Source organism: Elgaria multicarinata, chromosome 11 (assembly GCF_023053635.1).
Source record: "Elgaria multicarinata webbii isolate HBS135686 ecotype San Diego chromosome 11, rElgMul1.1.pri, whole genome shotgun sequence".
Taxonomy (NCBI): domain Eukaryota; kingdom Metazoa; phylum Chordata; class Lepidosauria; order Squamata; family Anguidae; genus Elgaria; species Elgaria multicarinata.
Genome location: NC_086181.1, coordinates 10954991 through 10979575, shown reverse-complemented (window position 1 = coordinate 10979575; position 24585 = coordinate 10954991). Strand labels below are relative to the sequence as shown.

At 44.3% G+C, this 24585-nt stretch overlaps 1 protein-coding gene across 10 annotated transcripts in view; it reads right to left on the bottom strand.

The window, feature by feature from the left end:
- Positions 1-24585, bottom strand: part of SRCIN1 (SRC kinase signaling inhibitor 1) — a 324300-nt gene that overhangs the window by 26513 nt on the left and 273202 nt on the right. For 7 of the 10 annotated variants that reach the window (XM_063138579.1, XM_063138580.1, XM_063138576.1 and 4 more), the window contains 8 exons: positions 22753-22928; positions 18945-19075; positions 14573-14720; positions 13160-13469; positions 11959-12247; positions 9299-9453; positions 8990-9142; positions 984-1091 (listed from right to left, as the gene is read on the bottom strand). In XM_063138579.1, coding sequence (XP_062994649.1) covers positions 984-1091; positions 8990-9142; positions 9299-9453; positions 11959-12247; positions 13160-13469; positions 14573-14720; positions 18945-19075; positions 22753-22928 — 1470 coding nt within the window. The remainder of the gene's footprint in view (positions 1-983; positions 1092-8989; positions 9143-9298; positions 9454-11958; positions 12248-13159; positions 13470-14572; positions 14721-18944; positions 19076-22752; positions 22929-24585) is intronic. The other 3 variants (XM_063138586.1, XM_063138582.1, XM_063138577.1) reach the window with 1 other exon arrangement.

The following is a 24585-nucleotide window of genomic DNA, read 5'->3' as shown; positions in this document are numbered from 1 at the left end:
ATGCAAAGGTTAATTGCCTTCCGATCTGCACATTATAGTCTGGGTAATGCAGATCAGGTCAGTTTGTTCTGAAATGTGGCCTGAACAAAATTCTCAAGAACTACCCAACACTCTGCCTCTAGTTGAGGCAGTTCCTGAAGCCGCCTGAGGTGGTGAGGAGAGAAGGCCAAGTTCCCCTGCCAGAAGAGGGGGTAGCACTTCCTAACCTCAGCGTACCATGACTGATGCACGTGAATAGAGATCACTAAATAGTCTTCTTAATTGTATTGAACTCTACACACCAGTGAGAGTTGTATCCATCACCAGTGAGGTTCTTTGTTTCCAGGGAACATACGGCAGATGTTTTTACAGCTCTAAGAACAATTTTTAAAACCTCCTTCAATTTCTTGGGATTATAAGGCAGGCTATCAAGTCACAACTAACACCAGAGTAGAAATCCTAAATTGGGAGGGAAAAAACAAAAAGGTTGAGCCTTGTGGCATATCCCGATTTAGGGTCCATGCACTTGAAAACTAGCAGTGGAAACGAGCACCCCGCCTCTGCCGAAAGGGCATGACATGCATGACAATCAGGAAATCCCTTTGTTTGTAAGTGCAAGCAGAAACATAAGGCAGACAAACAGAGTGAGGCATCCCCACCTAACAGTGACCAACACTCCGGATTCCGCCCCAGTCCAACGTTTCCCAGCATTCCCTGGGAGAGGCCCAGCAGCCCAGGCACTCTGTAAGAGCCGCGCATGGTTAGTGCCCACTGGATCCCGTGTTGTATCAGTTCAACGCACGCTACTTTGTGCCAGATGGGTGATGTGGGGAAGAGTGAAAGAGCCGTTAGTTGGTTAATGTTCGGAGAGAAAGAGAAAGAAGAGTTAACGAGGGCTGCGGAAAAGGAAGAGGAATCCTGTTAGAGGTGCAGTGGTGGGTAGCCAGTTGGAGGGAAGAAAGAGAAGAAGGGAGTTGCAATCTTTTCCGAGCAACGGCTGTTACCTTCCATCCTTCGGCTGCTATGGTAGCCCCATTGGGCCACATGTCTGCGGCTGGCGCAAGCTGGTCGCAACGGAATTTAGGAATAAATGAAGAGCTCCTCTGAAATACCTGAGGAAGTCAGAACATGGAAGGTGGTTGTTTTGGGGGGGGCTGTATATAGACAGAAAACAAAATAGTGTGGAGTGCTAATTTTGGCTCAAGGAGAGGAGCCATAAACAATAAATCAAAAATGGTGTGTTGAAGAAAAACAACCCCCAAACCTGACAACCTGCCCACAGGACTTGGCCATGCTCTCAATTTCAGAAAGGGTCTGTGGCCAGACAGATTGTTAAGGGCTGAAATCACAAGATATGTCCTGAAATTATGAGTACACGTAAAACACATTGTACATCTAGCTCTGGAAATGACCAATAACAATGATATAGAAATACAATAATGAGTAACAGCAATATCCTTTTAAGGCACTGGAAGTTGCTGGATAAGAACTCTTGAAACTTTGCTCTATAGTCTGTAGCTGAAATCCTCTCATGTCAACACCCAAATTCACCTGATGGTCTTGGCCCAACTATAATGACTATTTACCCAAAAGATATTGCGGTGCTGCTCTGAGGGACACGGGAAAGAAGATGATGCCAGGATCCCTTTTTGGCACCCACAAATCTACGGCCATTTTGGCTTCCAGTTCGTCAACAGGCAAAATCCAACAAGCATTGGTAATAACAAGAAATTGCCTTTCCAGACTAGATGAAGTTCCATTGATTCCAGCATGCCAGCCAGATGCCTCTAGAAAGTTCACATGCGTGTGTGTGTGCGCGCATGCGCACGTAGGGTGGGAAGAAGGGGTGGGAGGAAGATAAATACATTCCCCCATTTGTCCCCCCCCCAACATCTGGTATTCAGAGGTACACTGCTTCTGTCTACTGACATTCAGTTTAACCATCTTGGCTAACAGCCATTGATAGACCCCATCATCCATGTATTTTTCTAACCCTCTTTTTAAACCACTGAAGCAGCCTTCATCCTTACTGAAATTGAGTGTTAGTACATCCGCGTTTTCAGGTCCGGCCCTACCATTAGCCAGAGTGAGGCCGTCACCTCAGCAGGCAGGTGCTAGGAGGAGGCAGCAGGGTGTTGGAAGAAAGAGCGGAGTGTTAAGCAGGCTGCTCTGTGCTCCCTAAGCTAATCCGCTGCCTTTATGAACAGTGGAGGATGCTGGTCCATGACCAGTGTTGAAGAAACAGTCCAGTCAGCTTTTGTACATAGAACAGGAGAGGGCACCATCTTGTTCTTTGCCTCAGATAGCAAAATGTCTTGGGTCAAGCCTTCTCATTGTACTCTTGCTTCCATCGTCCTCCCCTTCCTCTATTGCTTCTCCTGAGCCAGATTTTAGATTACAAAAACTGGCTTTTTGTTGTTACTTTGTAAAAGCATCGTGCATCATTTATGATGCTGTCAGGATTAAGCTTGTTCTCCCTCTTGCAGGGGAAGGGGTTTCAGGCAGTCAATCAGACTCAAAATCAGAAGAAGAAGAACCAGGAATTTACTAGCCTGCACAGGAAGTGGGGGAGGAGATTCTCCAAGACTCTTCAGGCGTCAAGGATGAATCTTCCCATGAGCTTATTGCAGAGAATGCAGACGGCTCAGAGACCCCACACACACACTCCTGAGAACTCAGCCTCTGTCTGAGGGGGAGGGGACATCAGAGTTGACAGATCTCAAAGTCTACTGTAGAGATAGGAGGCGGTCTCTTAGGGTGGCAGCTTGTGAAAAGCTCCTCCTGAAAGACCCTCCTTGAGCTAAAGTACCTGTTGGATTGTAGGTAACAGTCCTGCTTTAGCTGAAGGCACCTGACTAGCTTTATTAGCCAAATTAAGTTGAGAAGTAGGGCTGTGCACCCCTTGCCTCAGAGGCCACTTTGGAGCCTCTGAAATGGCCCCAATTTGACTCAGGGTGCTTCAGCGAGATTCGCCTCGCCTCGCCTCAGCAAGATTCCCCCCACTCCCCTTAGCAGGTTGGCCTTGCGGGTCCCTGGGTGCTGGCCACGTGGCCGGCACCCAGGAAAGCTAGGAACATGGCCTACCAGGAGTCCATTGGACTCCTGACTTCCTGCTCCCCCCTCACTGCCCCCACACTGCACCCTCACCCCCCCCCCCCCCAAACCAGAGCTGCCACTGCTGGGACTTAACTGAAAACGCATCTTCCTTTTGAGAGCCAGGCTGTGATTTAAAGTTATCATGGGGACTCCCTAATTTTAGTATATCTATGACCGCAAACTACAGTGGCCATAAAGGGCCATTTCCCCTTTATGGCTACCATAGTTTGCGGCCATCTATATACTAAAAACAGAGAGCCCCCGCCATAACTTCAAATCTTGGCCTGGCTCTCAGGAGGACGACACATTTCCAGGTAAGTCCCAGGAGCAGCAGAGGTAGGCCAGGAAGGCTGGGGGGGAGGAGAGAGGGAAGTGAGTCCAATTGACTCACCTGAACTCATGGTTCGCCTTGTCCCAGCTGGGGAAAGGGTCCAGTACCTCCCTGAATCAGCCTGAGGCACCCCTGAGGCTTCAGTAATGGTCTGCCTCAGGACACCTCAGGCCGACCTGGTACTGCTCTGGGTTCAACCCAAGGCAGGCCAAATTGGCCCACCTCGCCTTTGATCTGGGGGTTCAGCCCGAGGTGGTGCACAACCCTATTTAGAAGATAGCTCCGAGCATCCACTCTCCCTTCAGGTATGAAGAGATATTTATTTGTTGAATAAAGCATTGTGTGTTACACAGCAGACATACTTATTGTCTCACATCAGCGGGAGGGCTTAGAATCCCAACAGATGCAATATAAGCAAGCAAACAGTTAGCGGCCATCTTGACATCCTACATTTAGCTCTGTGGTTTTTGTGTTTTTTTTAAAATCTTAAACCAAAGTGTAGGAAGATTTCACCTCCAGGTCTGCAAGTTCTTTTTGAGAGATTGAAGTGATTTTTACCACCACTTGCAGGTGCACGGATCAGAGAGTATTTTAAAAACATACAATTTAGAAGTCTTGGGGTTAAGTATTTGTTGTTCTCAGCATCCCCACCAGGAGGAACCATTTCCCTGTAAGAATCTTCTAAACTTGTTTCTGGTACAATTCCAAGTTGACTACTATTACATTGTGTTATCTGCATTTAAAGTAGTAATTAATTGATGAATTCCTGAAATCTGTATGGATGATCCATATTTGGGGAAGATTCCATTTCAACTGCTCCCCAAAGGATATTGTTTAAGAACTTGTTTTGAAATTAAACAAAAACTTGTCTTAACTAAAAGTTTACACATTAAACTCTTAACATGTGTAACAGTCCCCCAGCACCATTTCCCCCCCTAAAAAGCAACGTCACTGGGAAATGATAATTTCGAGTGGAGAGGCATGAAGGAGTTGCTAATTCCCAACACACACCATTTTTCCATTCCAAACAAATTAGCATTTATTTATTTATTACATTTATATCCCACCTTTTCCTCTTGCAAGGAGCTAAAGTGGCTTTCATGTTGTTGTTCCTCTCCATTTTATCATCACAACAACCCTGTGAGGTAGTTTAGGCTGCAAGTCAGTGACTCGCCCACTCAGTGAGTTTCATCGCTGAGTGGGGACCAGAACCCAGGTCTCCTGAGTCCTGTCCAACACTCTAACCACTACACCACACTGGCTCTCTTTTCAAAACATGTACATGTGGCACCACAATAACTTGTGCTGGGACTACAATAACATTTTGGAACAGTCTGGGCAAGTGTCAGGACAGAAAGTGAATTGAGGAAAAATATCTGATAACTAAAGCAGGAATCGGGGTGGGATGGGGAACTTACTCTAAATGAAAAAATAGGGGAATTGCATATATCTTTGGATAATGACTTTCCCAAATGCATCAATCTACACTACAGATGGATAAATCTGTCAATTTCGGTTTCACTCATTCTCATTTTTTCCAGCCTTAATGTTCATTTTGATCTATTGCTGTTTGCAGTTTAAAAATAGAAGTGAACTCTGCATGTGCATTTTTGTGCACATTTTCCTAATACACATATTTTTGTATGCCATTTTCCTAATAAATATGTTTCAGTATATTATTTTCATCAATATACAAATTCTTGTGCACACGTCTCCCATTTTTGTACACATTTTTTCACTGCAAAACATGGAAAAGTACTATCATTAAAGTATAAGTGCGTTCCTTATTAGTTTGAGAGGTCTGGATTAGGTAAATTCAGTTTAAAATGGGCACCAAACAGATTTCACCCTGTACCTAATCTACACTAACCAGATAATTTAGATACTTTGGCCAACAAGTCACAGCAAGAGTTAAAAATGTGAGCATCAGGATAAGTTTTGTTGGTGGGAACATTGTCATTATAAAAATGAAATATTAGCAACATTTTTGTTGCTTTCCTTAACTTTATCTCTAGTAATTCCATTGTTGAGAAGCAGGAGGAGACCTGCACTGCAATCCTAAACTTGTCTACTCAGATTTCATTGGAGCTTGACTCCTGGGGAAGTGAGTATAGGATTGCAGCCTTGATCAACCTGTTTGAACAAACGTATCTGGAAGTATAAGGTTCCAAGAGTGAAATGCAGAATATCACAACAAGGAGCTTCGTATGGTAGTTATGGCTGTTCCACATGTAACCAAACCATGCAATGCACCTGGCTTTTATGTATCAATGGATGTTCTATTTATCAAGTGCATGTTGGAAAATTGAACAATGTAATAGAAATATTCCTCTGACAGCATGGATTTGATTGAGAAAATTAGACAAAAAGGTAATGAAATATGTACAGCTATAATTATAACGTAGGATAAATACCGGGAACAATGAGCTCCTCCTGTTTTTACTATTGGGATTATAATAAAGATTTTCAGCTGAGTAACTTTGACAGGCTTCCCCAACCTGGTGCTTTCAAGATGTTTCAGACTTCAATTCCCATCAGCCCCAGTAAGCATGGTCAAGATTGCTAGGAGTTGCAGTCCAAAAAATCTGGATAGCACCAGGTTGAGGAAAGTTGAACTATGATATCAGTGAACAATACTTGGTTATTAGGTTCAGTCTTTCTGGGGGGTGGGGGGAAGGCAGACACATCTTGTTATATAAGAATACAGTAGCGTAAGGCTTATTATTAGAGATCTACAAGACTGGTTTTGCTCATTTTTGTTTTAAACCGAAGCTTGAGCAGTGTAGATGTGCAGAAAATTTTGAAACTTTGAAAAAGTTCAAAGCTTGAGCTTTAACAGCAATTCATTTCCTCCGCATCAAATAGGCAGGGCAGCTCCTCTACCTGCAGGTTGATAGAAAGCCCTGATCAGCCAATCAGTGTGTCCCAAAGGCGGGTCCTGGCCCAACTGCGCAGTTAGGCTGTTGCTGCCAATGGGGAGGGATAAGGGAGAGAGGTGGCCAATCGGGACATGTGATGGAGGGGTGGGGTGCACTGCATGCAAATTTTGGAGGGGGGATTCACTATGCATGAGACACCTTTGCATTATTCACGAACCGCCGTGTGGTGAGAGGAGTGAGGGGCAAAAAAGCGGGAAAGAAACAGGACTTCTTTCCTGCTGGTGACATGGGCTTTGCACTAACTCTTTATAATGAAGTAAAATGTAAATGTAGAATCACTTTCTAATGTATTTTCAGTATTTTTACAAATCAGGAGTCAAATTCAAGAAATGCAAAGAGAAAGGTTGTGACAAGAAGCTTGACAAAATTTGAATGGTTATCAATACTTCCCACTACTTGTAAAAGGGGTCTTCTCAATGGAATTATTATGGAGACTGAGCCTAAAGATTAGAAGTATAAAGGCAAATGGAAAAGGGATTTACAGGGGTCAGTTTCAAACTCGCAATGGGCTTACATTTGTAAAGAAAATTCAAGTTAACCTTTAGATGTCAGCTCTATAGAGCAGTGGTTCCCAATTGATGGTCCACGGACACAAGGGGGTCCACGTAACCCTCCCAGGGGGTCCGTGGTACCATTCACATATTTTCCATTAATTTCTGGAGTCCACTGACGATGAATTCCTACCAGAAGTAAAATATAACATCACTGAGCACCTTCGTGATTTAGCGACCAGCTTCAGAGATTACTTCCCTGCACCTAATCCTGAAAACCCATGGAGAAGGAATCCTTTTGAATGTGGTGATGTAAAACTAACAACTCTGTCTGCGGAAGACCAAGATGCACTTGTTGACGTGACTCGTGATGGTTCATTGAAATCATTTTTCAAAGAATATAGACTGGACCAATTCTGGGTGACGTTTTTTCCTGATTATAAGAAGTTAGGTGAAAAAGCTTTGAAACATCTAGTTCCCTTTTGTTCCACATCTCTTTGTGAACAAACATTTTCGACATTTTGTTATATGAAGAACAAGCATAGAAATCGGCTCGATGTTGATTCAGATTTGAGATTAAAAGTAGGAAATATTGAACCGGATGTGGAAGGGATTGTTCGGGACAAAAAGAGGCATGATTTCTCCCATCACATTTAGGTTTAGTAGCTGCTCGATAGGTCATAATTTGTTCAAACGTAAACCAGACATTAGTAAAATTAAATTCATCTTTATATTCCTAACTAAATCATTGTCATTTTTTCGTGGTAATATCACAAATATCACAAATTTTATGGTCTGTTTTTTTAGTATACCTAAAATCCTTTGCTTATTAGGGGCTTACCCCTTATTTTCTCCAAAAAATTGCTTTGCACAGGTAACTAACATAGAGATAACAAATTTTTCAAAAGTTAGGGGGTCCATGGTTTGGCATTTGAAAAACAAGGGGTCTGCAGTACTTAGCTAATTGGGAACCACTGCTATAGAGGGGTTTTTTATATATAAATTGGCATATTGGTATTATACTCCATCTAGTATTTGGAGAATGTATAGGAATACATCTGGTACTTGTTGAAGGCATAGCCATGTCAATGCAGATTTCATGTACATATGGAGGTTCTGTAACAAAGTGAGTGTTATATATAATGGAGGAACATTATTAGAAAGAGCAAAGATGTAACAGTTTACAATATACCATTAAACCCCTTAGCAATTCTCCGGGGTATTTGAAACCTTACACCTCAAAAATACATAATGCTCTTGTAGGTAATTGTTGATAACAGCAGCGAATATACTGTTTAACTAAAATGAACTTGAGGGGGAAAAAATGTCACCTACAATTGAGCTCCAGGTGTAGTAAGCCATATTAATGAACAAGCTGACCTTTTATAAGCATTGATGGGAGGGGACAAAGCAGACCTGACCTTCGTGGCTTGATCAATGGAGATGGTTTATTGTATACTGGCATCACAATAGAGCTAATGACAATGTCTGCCGTATTTGTCAATGGTGCAATATTCGTATTAATGAGGCTCTGTTTACATACTTGATAGCGTTTAATGTGAAGCATAGAACAGCTGGAAGGGACTGGGTTAAGCACCTTCTCCCTGCTCTGCTGCTTCTCCTCTCTGAGTCCATCCTCCTTTCCAGAAGAGGTATTGCCTTTTAATAATAGGCATAATGGGGGTGGAGGGTGGGGTGGGAGACACACACATTAGTGTGTGACATATAAGTAGCTCGTCGTCGTTCAGCTTTTATTGCCTGGTTACAGATGAACAAGGAGGGGCAATAGGTGCCTGTCACAGATAGCTAGAACAATAATTCAACTTTAAAAACATATGAAAGCAACAGCAACCAAACTCTCAGTTGTTTGTCCCTGACTATAAACCCTTTTTTGTGGGAGAGGGGGGCAACATTTGGCTGATGAAAGATTGAGCACGAAGCACGTGCAAAGTATGGGGCACAGTCCAAGTTTAGGGAAAGTATATAAACATTTACTGACATTTTATGTGCCACTAAAGAGTTTTCTCAAGTTTGCCCACAATGGAAACACCATACAGCCGCTGAGTCACCCCATATATGTTCTGCAGCCACAGTTCTGAAGACCAGATGCACATCAGTGCTCAAGAGCTCCTCTTTACACCTGCTCCTCCTACCTCAAGTTCGGCGATGATCCTGTCTTCATCATCGTCATCTTTGATGGCAGAAGCAATGATGGGTGGTGTTGAGGCAGGTCTGGCCACCTCTGACACTGTCCTCCTCAGTTTCACCTGTGGCTTCTGGGTCTCCAGTTCTTCCGATTCAGCTTTCTGGAATCACAAGCAAAGGAGCAATGAATGGGAAGAAGAGAAGGATAGAGTTGTAAATGGAGAGAAGGGAGGAAAGGCAGGGACAAAGCTAGTCCACTCGGTGTCTGTTGCCTGACACTGGTTCACTCCTTTCCATGGGGGTGAAGGATTTCATACCTTCATAAAACCGGATTCTTTTTTGCTGGTGACGATCACCTCTCCTGTGCGGGTGGTTGTGAGACCATGGGAGGATGGGAAACTCCGTCGTGGTGGGGGTGGGGGAGGAGACTTGGAGGGCTTCTCTGTTCGATATCTGGGCACCGTCAATTCATCTAGGGAGATGACAACGTTAGCGAGTCAGGACTTTCATTCATGATACTCTCTGGCACAGGTAGTGTTGCCCATCATTCATCTGCCTGAGGAGGCAGGGCTTTATAAAAATGCGCAACCAGACCCATTTGCGCTCTTTAAAAAAAAAGTCATGCAAAAGTTGTATTATGCTAGCTGATGGCAAACATGACTGATAACAATGTGAAACATAAAAGTGTGCAGTCCCTGCTCTTCTGCTACCCGAGACCCTCATCAGAAATACCTAGTTCTCCTCCCCCTGCCAAAAACAGTCCCCTCAGATTCCACTCCTACTCTCCAGAGAGCATTCACCAATGTTTCAAAGATGAAGGAAATCATTCTGGAACAGAGGGGGAATGTGCCCCCTTGGTCTATTTTGCAGCCCCCACTACCCGTACCACCAACTTTCAGTGGCAAATGCAGTGGCGGCAATGGGTGGCCAGTGGGACAATGCCTGGGAGTAATGCAGCCTCTCCACCCCGGGACTTCTTTCCTGACAAGCCATGTTAACTTGTCAGTGTTATGATCAGGGCAGTGGTAATGGCAGAAAGTAAGAGGCAAGTTAAATCAGCAGAGAGCAAAACTCCCCACATGCTTGAAGTAGTATTGCTTTCTTTTCTCTCTGTAGTGTATTGAATATGTGGTAGAAGGATTACTATTTCTTTAAGAGTCAGCTACTTCTGGTTCCAGACTCTTGCTGCCTCCACTCTCTCATATCTTCCTCTGTAATAAGGACAGGGGACTGCTCTCCTTTCAGTCACTGCTCAGTGGCAGAATACCATCTTCCACTCCACCTCACCACCGTACCACATCTCTCACTGTATGTCACTTCAAAGTAAAAGAAATCTCCGCTTTGGACCTGTATTGTTCAAGCAAGGGCAAAAAGGCCAGGGTTCTATTTATTTATTACATTTTTATACCGCCCAATAGCTGAAGCTCTCTGGGCGGTTCACAACCAGGTCTGGTCATTCCAGAGGCTTCATATTGTCTGCCAATCACAAGGGTTGGATTTACCCACTCCGGTCTGAAGAAGGCCTGAGCACACACAGACCCAGAGCTCATGCATACAACCCCTAGACTGAGGTTCAGCCTTGAAGGTTCCTTGTTTAAGTCCCAGACTCTCTGACATAAACCAATGCAAATTTCTGCACGTGCGCAGTGCAATTGCACCAATAACATACAAAGGCAATATTCGGGGGGAGGGGGGAAATAGACAGGGTGGGCTTGCATCATGTACATCAACTTTCCCCAACCATCCAGATGTTTTGGACTACAAATCCCATCACTCTGACTGGCTGAGGCTGATGGGAGTTGTATTCCAAACGTTGATGGTGTGACATGATGGTGTACACATAGAATACTGTGTACAGTTCTGGTCACTGCACCTAAAAAAAGATATTGTAGTGCTGGAAAAAGTGAAGAAAAGGGCAATTAAAATGATAAAGGGGCTGGAGCATCTCCCCTATGAGGGAAGATTACAACAGCTGGGATTATTTAGCTTGGAAAAATGGAGGCGAAGGGGAGACATGATAGAGGTGTGCAAAATTATGCATGGTGTGGAGAATGTGGATAGGGAGACATTTTTCTCCCTCTTTCAAAATACTAGAATCCGGGGTCATCCCATGAAGCTGATTGGTGGGAGATTTGGGACAAATAAAATGAAGCACTGCTTCATGCAATGCATAAATTATGGAATTCACTACCACAGGATGTAGTGATGGCCACCCATTTGGTTGGCTTTAAGAGGGGGTTGGATAAATTCCTGGAGGAGAAGGCTATCAATGGCTCCTAGCCCTGATGGTTCTGTGCTATCTCCAGTATTCGCGGCAGTACGCCTGTGTGCACCAGTTGCTGGGGAACATGGGTGGGAGGGTGCTGTTGCACCATGTCCTGCTTTGTTGGTCCCTGGTCAACAGCTGGTTGGCCACTGTGTGAACAGAGTGCTGGACTAGATGGACCCTCAGTCTGATCCAGCAAGGCTCTTCTTATGTTCTATCTGGAGGGCACCAGGCTGGGGAAGACCGATGCACATAGCGAGCTTCTGCCAAAATCAAGTACTATCAGACCCAAACTACAAGTTCCATGAAATGTGTGATCACATTCAACACAACTGTTTATTTATTTTTAAATAGCAGGTGTCTTGTGGATACAATCAGGATCTTCGGAGGCTCGTTTCCACCTGAAAACTGCAGCTTCCAGGTGGGTGATTTTCACTGGGACTACGGCACAGGGGGAAATGACAGTCCCAACTCCGATTCTTCTCCACATGGGTTGCGTGCCAGTTGCACACAGGCATTTCAGGCAACGTGGCGTTCAGTCTGCAGTTGTGTAAAGCTATAACCTGCCCTGAATCCTCAGGACAGGACAGGCTATCAGTCTAAATACATCTCTTCTCTCTCCCCCTCCCTCCCTCCCTCTCACTCACCCACCCACCCACTCACATACCGAGTCCCACACATTTTGCCTCCGCCCTTCTGCGCCTACCTTACCTGATCCCCGGCGACTGTTGGGGTCCATTTTGGTGGTGGACTTCTGTGCGTGTTGGGGTTTGGCGGGCTTGTGCTCTGGGGTGGAGGCAGCACTCCCGCTGCCACCGCTGCTGGAGGTCTGCTTGTGCTTGGCTGCAAACTCCAAGTCGGGGATGGCTTTCATCAGCTCCGCTTGGGTCTCTTCTAGGAGGCGGTTAATATCTTTAGCGCTGTACTGGGTCAAGGCTGCCCGCTTCTCCTCCCAGTCACGCTCTGCAGCCTGTAAAGCAGGGTAGCCAGTAAAGCAGGGCTGGATTAACAGTGATGCGGATTACTCGAGAGCAGGGCCCGACAGCCACTAAAGAAGGGTAAGTAGGGAGGCAGTCACTGAGTGAGGAGGGCTGTCTCTTTCAGGAAGTAGGGGGAATTAACTGGAACTAACCAGCTGGTTCCTTCGCTGCTGCCTTGTTTTTGAATTTAAATATTAGAACCACCATTTCATTCCAGGTTTCCAGTGGGAACAAGAGGACCTGGCTAGAGAAGTTTGATGGGGAAGGGCCATGACATCTCTATGCCTCTGTGGCACCTCGCATGGCTGAATCTAAATGCATACAAAACAGCAGCATTAGCCACTGGGGGCAAAAAAATATACCACCCTGCCCTGGTCAGGAACGGTTTCAAGCTAAAGCAGCCCCCCATAGTCACCCTGAGTTTAGTCTGCCAGAAAAACCCTCTCATCCTCTGCCTGAAATGGCTTGAAGATGGGAGTGAAAGAGGAGACAGACAGAGAGAGAGGGAGGGAAAAGAGAGGAGGGGGTTCCTCCTCCCCCTACCCCCTGTTCTCTCCCATTCCCCCTATTGATTTAGGTAGCATGGAGGGAGGGAAGAGAAATAGATAACTGGCAACTTTGGTGTTAGACGGACAGCACCTGCCTAGGGTGTTGTGCAAGTCCCACTGAAACGAACAGGAGCTGTACGAAAGCATGGCATTTGGGCAGGATTAGAGAAGGAGAATTTCCCAGTGGATTGGGCCATATATCAATTAATGGAGGACGAGTCAATTTCCCAACTCAGGTGTCAAGATACCTTGAGCCAATTCGGATAGTGTTTGTCAGGCCCTGTTTCTTACCCAAGAGCCAGTGGCTGCCAGGCGTTTCTATATAGCTTCCGTCTCCCAGCCCATGTTTTTTTTTCCTACTCAGTAAGCATGAAGTGCTCTTACCTCCACAGACACTGATCTGTTGATGTTCCTCTTGCTGGGGGTCTCGGGGCCCGTCTGGGCCTTGGCAGCAACCATCTCTGAACCCCGGGAAGGGTTGCCACTCTTGGACATGTGGCTCTGCCCTTGACTTTGCCCATAGCTGGTTGTGCCCAGGCTATCTGTGGAAGCCGTCAGGTCATGGAGGTTCATTGGGGGGCTGGTGGGTACCTCGAAATCCAAGCCCCTGCTGAAATCATTTTCCGATTCCACCTTCTTTGGAGACTGGCTGAGAAGGTTACTAGAGGAATCCCAGACCCCTTCGTCTACTTGCCTGCCAAGGAAAGGGCAAGGGAGGGGTCAAGAGCAGGTTAAAGATCTCTGACATGAGCACAGAAGCCTGGTAGAAGATTTAAAAATGGCTGCCATCTTGCACTGCTTGGTTTGCTTGCCAAAAGTGTCCATTTTTAAAACTGCACATGCGTATGCATGGATAGCAGCGTTAATAAAATGATGGCTGGGAGCCTGGTGTCAGTGAGGGGAAGAGAAGCTGTGGCCATCGGGAAGAAGCAAATGTGGGTGCAATGGCAATAGGGGCGATGATGGTAGCCAGTGGGAGGGGCCTTGGGGATCAGGAGGTGGGGCTTAAGAGGAATGCCCCAATTACATTGCCCAGACAATGGTCTGAAGGAACGGATGCAGTTTCCATTTGTGAGTCTGGTCCTGGCCAGTACCTGGAAGGGAAACCATTTGGATACTGGTCTGAGCAGGGATGGGTGGGAATTTTGTTTCAGTTTGGTTTTGATAAGAACTTTCCAAAATTTGCAACAGTCTCTATATTTGGGACAAAAAGAACTTGAGATTTTTTAAAAAAAGAATATGGGAGAAACAGAACCTGACAAATTTGTCCATTTAGGCACAGGGCTTTGAGTACTTTGTTCTTCTGAGTTTTGAATCTCTGTGTCTTCAGCCACGTTAGTGCTGAATTAAGGTTGCCACTTCTTTTTCTGACTAACTCCACATTTTTAACAACTACATGGCAGGAAGGTAAAAAATGGTTCTCTCCATGCTGGGAATGGCTGTACCTATTGAATTTGGCTGGTGCAGATGGGTGAAAATTTAGTTCAGTTTTGCTAAGAATGTATCAAAATTTGGGAAGTTTTCCAAATTTAGAATAAAAACAACCTGAATTTTTTTTTTTTTTTTAAAAAATCAAATGTGGAAGAAAGTGAAACTGACAGATTCATCCATCCCTGGTCCTGAGCTCCTTCGAGGAAGCCAGGATGCAAATGCAGCAAATATCTTGTTCCCAGGTGTACTTGCAGGGCATCCTAACAGGACATCGTGAGCATCTTTGGGGATGAGACCAATATCCCAGCCTATCAGGTCCCAAGGGAAACAGCAGGGCTTCCTCTCACTCAAGAGGGGCTCACTCACTTGCGGACTTGCGTCAGGGTGTCGGTCACTGCCTTGCACCGCTTGAATAGGCCGTCCAGCCGGTGCGGCTCTTCCTTGAGGAACTTCACAGCCTCCACCTCTACACGGAGGACCACACGCATTTTGCTCTGCAGGCTGGGAAAATTAGCTGCAATGCCAGGGATGGGCAGAGAGGGAAGGGAGAGGCACGGGGGTCAGAGCAGGCCCAAGGAAGGCTTTCACCTGGGGGGAAAGGGAGGCATGGAGCCGAGAAGGGGAGCAGGCGGGTGGGCGGGATGGCGAGGCTCAGATGAGTGAGCAGTCAGGCCTCCCCTGGACATTACTCTTACTCAGTCTCAGAGAAGAAACACCATTACCCCTATCGTGTAAATACCCACCACAGCATCTCCCACCTCCCAAGAGCACAGCCAGTCATAAGCAAGGTTCTGCAGGAATGAGACATATGGGAAATGCCTACAAAGCTAGTTTTCCAATGGTGGCATAGATTTCTGAATATCTGTTTACTGCTTTCATGAGGGCTAGCAACATAAAAGAAACATAAAAGAAACCTGAAATGCCCTTAATTTTTTTTAAAAAAACAAGAATAAGCAGGTGTGATAAGTACTTGGGGAGTAGGTAAGGAAAGGAGACGGACATTGAGGGCTAATCTCAGCCAACAACCAGGGGAAACTTATCCACAAAATGTGCTGCAGCTCACAGGAGTCACTGGTACTCAAAAACAACTGTCAGATTCCAGTCTGAGAAGTATCAGGCTCAAGCCCTTGGTGGGACTTAAAGGTAAGTCTGCACCAGCCATCTTTTATTGTTTTTACTTTGGTTTGCCCTCTGCTTCCCTAAATGTCAGAATCTTGGTAAATATCAACATATACTGGTAAGGTTTAGTAAGAGTTGTCAGAAATCCTTGTATTGTGGTCCTACTTTTTGAAATTTACACCCTCAGAATAGGGTGGGGATGTTCTTTTTCTGAAAATGAAACTGAACTTTGTATACTTATTGAAGGCATTCAATTGGCTTTGACATTTCTCAGCAAATGTCAGCATTTATTTATTTTTTGAAACCTCCCTCTTGGTCTTATTACAATCTTACGACTTCTTGGTAAATGCTAACATCCACCAAGTTTCTGACATTTACCGTAATATAATATACATTATTTCCCCCTCAAGGTTACTGGGATGGTCTTAGCTTTTTAAAAACAACACTAAAACCCAATCTTGTTTTGGATTGGATTGCACTGCCTCCAGGCAGCAAGTAGGTAGAGTAGGTTTTGTAATCAATGTATGTATAAACAACCGTGCATCCTTAAAATACTCATGCCTTTACTGTGGTGTTCCAAAAGATTTATTAAAAAAAGAAAAAGAAACTACTAGTGCAATCCTATGGGTGTTTAACCAGGGGACTTGCTTCTGAACAAACCATTGGGCTTACTCCTAGGTAAGTGGGATCAAGATTACCACCACGGGGGGGGGGGGGAAGCTCAGGGCTTATTTTATGAAACACCAACTTGCATATACAGTGACTCAGTACCAAAAACCCACATATTCCATGTCACGTCCTGATGCATTTCAGTTGACTGTCAAAAAGGAGCTGTGGGAGGAGGAATTCCAAGTGTATGCTGTCGCTTTGGGGAAACTGATGATGCTTTGAAGAAAGGCAATGGCCTAGCTTGGATGTAACATTCCCAGCTTGCTGAACCATTGCTTAGGAAGCCAGGAATGAGAATGAGGCCAGTACATGCCCCACTCGCTAAGGAAGGCCAAGAAATTTGTTTAGCTGACATTTTAATGCGAAATTACTAAATTCACACTTCCTGACCTAAACATGAACCAGAATGTAGTATGCTGTCAAAATCTGTAAATTTCCAAATTATGTGATACAGTTTTAAAAATAAAATGTATCAAATGTGTACATTTCAAACAAAGGTACACAAAAATGCATATATTTGCAAAAATGCACCTCAAATACTATGTTCAATGGAGGGGACACGCATAAATTTGCAAATGTGCACACAGGAATGTGTACATTTGGGGAAATGTGTACAAAAATGTGGATCTATAAAAAAACATGCACAAAAATGCATACAAATTTTGTTGTGGACTAAAAAAAATTGCAATCCAAGATGGAACTTGGAACATAAAATGAATTTAGTAATGGAAAAAAAAGAACCTGATTGAATACCCCCCATTCCTCAGCTCACCTTTTCCCTTTGCATGCCGATCCTGGTTAGCTCAAATTTAATTCCTCACCACATCAGAAATGGTTTAATGTCAGTTTACTAACCAGGATCTTAAACTATGGTTTGAACACAGTTTACGATTCTGATTAGTAAACCGACATTAAACCAGATCTCCCCATTTCAGTCATATCAGGGGACTACAGTTTAAGGTAACCAAGCTTGATGCATGGCAGACTGCATACAAAGGGAGGGTGAGGGTCGAGGGGACAATGTATGGGCCTGATGCTAAACCCTAGCTTGCTAGGATTTGGTTTAGGGAGCCTGGAATGTTACATCCGAAAGGGTCCATTGTCTTTCAGCTGAATGCCCACTCCACCTGGTCAGTGTATATGTTTCTAAATAAATGTGACACAAACCCTATCAATCTCTTGTGCTCTCACCCCACAAGAAAACTGACCTTCTAGGTGACTCTCTGGAATTTCTTACAGGAATGTAAAACAAATGCAACTCTACTAATGAGAGGGAGGTATAGAGGGAGAGCTCCGGCCCAATGACAAGAGGTTGAAGGGAGGTATATAGTATGTGTGTGGATAGATGGGGAGCAGAAGCGAAGGGAGGGTCAAGAGCCAGTCTCCATACGGAAGGTGGAGGCAAAGGAGAAAGCACGAACTGTCATGTTAGATCAGCTTCAAGTCCCCAGAATGTGCTCCAACAGCAAGCAGCAGTGCAAACAAGGACACTGGCAGGCAAGCAGCATGCAGAGGAGATCCACACAGGCGTGCATTTCTGTCTTTGCGTGATTGCCTGTGAATGTAAATGGTATGGGAGCTAGCATTGCTACCTGTCATACAAGCACACAGGTTTGTGAAACGCTCTGCGAGGTTAAACAGTAAGCTCTTCTTTAGACAAGGAAGAGCAGCTCTGTGCAGCTATGAAGTTTCCTGTCCTATCTCTTGCCACTAGCATCAACACCGTTGAAAAAGGATTACAAGGACAGGAGACCGATAGATTTGCGGAGAATAAGCCTACCCACAGCTATTGGCTATATGGTGACATCAGGGCAGGAATTTGGGGCAGAGGTACAGCAGAATGAACAGGAGGGCCCCCAAATACAGCAGGACTGGCTTACCATTTAAAGAGGAGGTTCCTCGTAAAACCATTGAGTCCAGGATCTAAAATGATCTAACTGCACCATTGGCATAGTACAGCCTTCCTCAACCTGGGGCGCTCCAGATGTGTTGGACTGCATCTCCCAGAATGCCCCAGCCTGGCTGGGGCATTCTGGGAGTTGTAGTCCAACACATCTGGAGCGCCCCAGGTTGAGGAAGGCTGGCATAGTAGCTTAAAAGGAATCCTCCATTGTTGGACACAGGGCATCTTTGATGGCCAGAGGCTGGCAACAAACCCCCTGGGGTGTCTGCTGCTTCCCTCCTGCACTGCTTGTGGACTTCCTGGGGCATTAGAGCACTGGGCTCAGCAGACCTTTGGTCTGAGCCGGCATCATGATTCATGTATTCTTATGACTAATATCTTGGAAAACCCATCGTTTCCTGGGGCCTTTACAGACAGGCTGTTCATAATCTGTATGACAAATAATGCAAAAGCCTGCACTGGAAAATACCCCCTTTAAAAAATCTACATTCAAGAGAAATCCATAATGTATAATGCACAATATTCTTATTTCTCTAAAAAATAAAATATAAGTTGCCTGAAGTGTATTTTATACTAAACCTGAGATTTGGGTATGGACAGAATTTCAAAATCACCTTGGTATGGCACTGGCAGAAGGGCACATAAAGGTAAGGAGCAGGGGAGATGTGTACAGTAGGGGAAACATGACTAGAAGCAAGGATAGTCGGATGTAGAACATGAAATCACAGAATCATAATTGGAATGAACCAGGAGGCTAAATAACAGAGGAGCATTTGTCCACTAGCATTCTACACATAGAGCAACGCACATGATGGAAGTCCTGTTCCTGGAACAGGAAAGGTGGACTTTTGCAGACATATTTCTCAGATTCATTTCTAACAGAATCATGAGGGCTAGAAACTTCCTTTTCTAAAAAAGTAACAGCTGAGATTTTCACTAGAAAGTCTGCACTAGATAGTGCACAGGATTTCTTATCCATGGTATTGTCCTGAAGAAACCCCCTTCCAAGCTGGCCACAGTTATTTGAGCTTCCCCACCCCGTCTCACCCTTCAGCTCCGTCAAGGTATCTCCCAGCTGTTTAAGCACCAAAGATTTCTCCTCCAGCTCTTGTGTGGAGATAAGCCGGTGATTGTGGGTCAAATCTTTCTGGATCCTTTCCACCGATTTCTCCAGGTCACTGCAGGCAGACACACAAACATACCATCACACAGAGGTCAGAGAGAGGGAAAGGATGTGGAGTTTGGAGTTTTTCTCCCTCCCGTTCTAAAACATATCAGGAGAAGGCCATCTCCTATCAAGATGCTTGAACGGTTTTTTTATTACTGTGCTTCACTTCCTGCTCTCTTTGTCCTTTCCAGCCAATTCAAGACATCGTTAATGCTATGATCATATCTTACAACCTTGTAAACACCCATAACCATTTGAGTTATGCTTAACTAATGGAGTTATGCTTAAGCCCATTAATTCCAATGGATTTAAGCATGCATGCATAAATCCATTGGAATTAAGTATGCTTGACTCTGTTTTCGGCTGTGGGCCATGTGTGTGAATGCTCCACATGTGAACAGTCCATAAAAATCCTCAAAAGAATAACTATGGCACAGTGACTATGGGATGTAGAAAGAAATCAGGGAAGTTACCAAAATAGAAACTGGGATAATAATGGGTGACTTCACTTGCCCTCAAATTGAATGGATAAATGTAAATTTAAGCCAGGACAAAGAGGCAAAATTTATAGATAGAATAATTCATTGTGCCTTGGTATAGTTAGCCATTAAACTGATACAAAGACAAGCGACCCTTGATTTAATCCTAAACTGTGTCCAGAACCTGGTGCATAAGAAATTGCCCAGAAAGTCTGACCTGAGACATATTTAAATTTCAAAAGTGACAATTTCTCCCCCCCAAAAATGAGGGGATTAGTTGTAAAGAAGCTGAAAAGTGCATCTTGAAAGGTCAAATCCTTTCAGCAAGTTTGGAGGTAACTTAAAACCATTACTTTACATGCTCATATAACATGTATGCTATAAATTAGGGGGAAAGACAACACACTGCAGTTCAAAAGGTTGTCGGTGTGGTTTAACAGCAAACTCCAGGAAGCTATAAAAGATAAGATGACTTCTTGGGCAGTACACTCATAAGTATGCATATCCAATGGCTGTGATTGCACAGATCAGTAGTGCGACCCACAAATGGGTTGTTTAGCATATCATCTGAATCCCAAGATCTTGGCTTACTGTCTTTTTTACAACCCAGGGTTGTAAACCAGGGTTTGTTCTTGATTTATGAATCCTGGCTTGTTTGACAGCAGCAAGACAGTAACCCTGGTTTGGACAACATGCTAATGTTTTTGGTTTGTTTAGCTGCTGACAGCAACAGGAGGATTCAAGTGGGAATTAATTCACCAGCATGCAGCTCCTTCATGGTAAGCCAGGAGCTTTTAAGTTGCAGTGTGTTCAGTATGATATACTCTTTAGTAGATGTGTTTAGGGCTGCAGATTGAATTGCAGAGAAGCAAAATGAACTCTGCATCAGTGTTCACTGCGGAAGATGCTGGTAGGGATATGTACACTGCAACATTGACCTGGTTTGCATGACACGACAGCCTATCATGTTTTAAGTTACCCAGGGTGGCTGTTGTGTCATGCCACGTGCCTGCACCTGTGCTTTCCATAGCCAATGGCCAAGAGGCAGAGCTGTAGCTGCCCCGCCCACCAAATTATCTACACCCCTACATCTGTGTCAAGTAGATGTGAAATGGGTGAAGATGAATTTTAGACTTAATAATTAACAAAGGGCACAAACCTACTTCTTTACATGGAGTGCAGGATGTGGAAGGTACATGTTTATTATTTAGAAGCACCTTTAGATTTCTAACTTAAATTTGTTAATGGTCAGTCTTTAGACATTAGGTTGGATCCAGAGGCAGTCCAAATGTGTAGTATTGGGTTACCAGTTTGTGTGTGTTAGTAGCCCAAGAGAAGATAAACGACACGAAGGTAATAAAATCTGGCAACACTGGGAAAGCTTTTGTGCAGCCTGATCCAATGCATGAATGTGAATGTATCACTGCCTCTTCAGAAGTGCTACAACCGGCAGTCATCAGGGGTCGTGTGTGTTTGTGTGTGTGTGTGTGTGTGTGTGTGTGTGTGTGGATACAGATTGGGACAACGGCATAGGTAGATTTATATATGCCCATATGTTTTCCTCTTGGAGCAAATACCAGATTGTGGTGCTGTGGCTTATTTATTTATTTATTTATTTAGAATATTTATATACCGCTCCCCATTGAAAAATTTCGGAGCGGTGTACAAGGTAAAATGAAAATAAAAACAGAATAAAACAGTTAAAACAAAATTTAAAAAGAAGCAAAACAACAACAACAACACAGAAATCCAAGGCTGCATGTTAAAGAAAGGCTTCTTGGAATAAAGATGTTTTCAGGAGGCGCCGAAAGGAGTACAAGGTTGGCGCCTGCCTGACCTCCAGAGGCAGGGAGTTCCACAGGAGGGGCGCCACCAGGCTGAAGGCTCTTCCCCTGGTGGATTCCAATCGGAGGATGGATCTAGGTGGAACCACCAGGAGCAGGCCCTCGGATGACCTCAGTGACCGGGCAGGTTGGTAAGAGAGAAGGCGCTCTCTCAGGTATCCTGGTCCCAAGTTGTTTAGGGCTTTGTACACAAGTACAAGAACCTTAAACCTGGCCTGGTAGCGAATAGGCAGCCAGTGCAGTTCCCTCAGCAGAGGAGTTACATGCTGGAAAGGGGCAGCTCCAGACAACAGCCGAGCTGCAGCATTCTGCACTAGCTCCAGCTTCCGGGAAAGGTGAAAAGGGAGGCTTGAACCCTCATTCCCTCTACACTGCAGCCCTGATCTACAGGGACATCTCTGCCCAGTAAGTTCCACTGAGGTTTTGTGGGATTTCCCTCCTTCTTTGTGTGTTTAGGACTTGAGCCATAAACTGCTGCATTGAATAAGTCTATATTTGTTCCTCTCCTTTCCCCTTCATTTGTCTAACTTCCCCCCAATTGACTATTTTTGTTAATCGTTTTTTTTTTTTTTTAATAAGAAGAGGTAGCCTGAAAGGCTTTATGTTAATATAATACAAACAACTGTTTGTTTTTTACAACTGTAACTGAATATATTTAAAGCATTTAAAAAAAACATTGTTAAATCCCTTCTCAGTCTCTTTCCCCCCCAAGCTCTATTCTATTAAATCTCCATTCTACTAGTTTCATGGGGGGGGGGGAGGTCCGTCCCCCCCAAATCGAGGATTTGGCATTATTAAGTCCAGTTACATCACCTACAAAATTAACTCCTTTGCTCATTCTGCTCAGCACCTGCCCTGGACAAAATGTATAGAGACTACAGACGGGTGTGGAGGGATCTGTTCAGTTCACATTAAAATGTATTTTAATGTGAACATATCCACACGTTTGAACCAATACATCAACTGAAACTGAGTTATCCATCAAAATTCACACTCATCTCAATTTCACAATGTTGTTCTCCAGGAAAAACAATCCATAGAAAAATGTGCATATTAGGACTAAGTGCACACAGAAATGTGTATATTAGTGAAAATAACTTTTAAAAATGCGTAATATTAAGAAAATTGCTTGCAAAGGCAAAATTGCACACAAAAATGCATGCACTGGAAGAAATTTGTGCAAAATCCATACGGATTTTCATTGCAAACTTTTTAAAAAAAAATCTCAAAGATTGGGATGAAACGAGTTCAAGATTGGACAAATGAGAAACTGAGAGAAACCAAAATTGACAGATTTGTACACACACACACACACACACACACACACACACACACACACACACCACCCCTTTCAAAACTCTCACTTTAGCTGCTGGGTTATGAGATCTTCCTCATTGAGGTAGCGGAGGCGCTCCTCCTCCACCATGGTGCGCTGCCGTTGCAAGGGATCCTCCTGTTTGCGCATGGTGTCTGTCACCCGCACACTGATCTCGGTTTCTGTCCGCCGCAGCATTGTCTTCACTGTCTCTTGGTTTTGAAGCTGAAAAGGGCAAGAGAGTGGTGGGACAAGAAGTCAGGATGGAGCAGAAAGACAGCTAGTTGCAGCTTAACAGTACCACCAAAGCCACAGCACACCTGACACTGGGAGAGAGGCATGAAAAGAACACCTCTCACCCCAATCCAGCCTTTTCTGGAGTATCCAGAATCATTAGGTGCCCTCTCCAATGTGCATCAGTTCCCTTTTAATTTGTGTCTTCACTTCAAAAGCACTTTCCCTGACCTAGCAAAAGAAATCAAATGTGAACAACTGGTTCCCGCAAGCAGATCTGGCCAGGGTATGCCGAAGCTTTCTGTGTAGAGGTAAAGTGCTCAACACAGGCCTAACCCCATCAGGATCCCCATGCGACCCAAACAAGTGTGGCATTGTTTCTCTATGGGAACAGCAATTTGTGCATGTCTACAGCTTCTTGTTATTCCCACTCCCACAGTTTGCTATGGTTTGGGAATTGGCTGCCTTGGGATACACTGGTGTGGCAAGCAGCTTCCTGTGGTACTAGTTGGGCCATTAAAAGAAAACTGGCAGGAACCAGACAAAGCAGTCAGCCTTGTTTCCAACATCCAGGGACAACGAGAAATTGGCGCAAAATGAAATTTCCGGCATGTATGGATTGCAGAAGCTGACTGTGTTCTCACTGCACATCTGACTCCCTTCAGAACGACCATGCAGATGCATCATTAAGGCACAATCCACCATGAAGTTCTCCTTCCTAACCTTACCAAAACAAACAAGAGCTGTGCACACTCCGTCTTTCCAACAGGGTTTGTGCAGAAGAAATTCCCAGTCAATTTTGTTAATAGGGAGGGTTGATCTGCATGTACATTTAAAGAGCCCTCAAATTGCTACATGTCCCCCAAAAGCAACATGAAATTGCTTGCAAAGTTTGCAAAAGGGTGAAGAGGATGATGATGATGTGAACTGGGCTTATGTGCATTACACAGCTTACCACATAGGTGCGAGCAGAGGAGGTGCACACATGCATACACATCCCTCTAGCACATGAAGCCAGGGAATGCATGATTATTCAGAAGCGTGGATTTCTCTTTTTGTATTTCATGTTTGCTGTCATGTTTGGGGCAAAAATTCAACCCCTTACTCTTGTAATATGCAAGACACTGTATTTCAAGTACAACATTTGACATGGTCTCTGTCTAACATTTCCTTTTTATTCATAGACAAACTAAAATTGAATCAGTGTATGTACACACTGAAATTGTTTCAATTTCCGAAGAAACAAATTGTGAAATTCGTACCACCATGCTTCAAAAGGGGAAATCTATCCTAGGACTAAGTTCTGGGCTAAGCCCAAATCATCATCATCCTCTGAATTAGTACCTAGAGAATTCCTATCTATCCCAAAGAGACTGAGGCTTGATAATTTCTTCTACTTGTACCCACCAACTTATATTTGTAAACTGATGAAGGAAAAAAGACCAGTAGTCAAAATGACTTTTGCACAAATATATATTTGGCTTGTAAAGTCAAATTAAGCCCTTACATGCCCTGGCTTAAGGCATGCCCATTGCTGGGAGTAGCATCCATAACCCAAACCCTCAGGATGTTCTCCCAGTGCCCAGTGGAGTGATGCATTCTGAAAACAACTGACGCTGATAGAGAAAGGCAGTTCAGAAACTGGGCA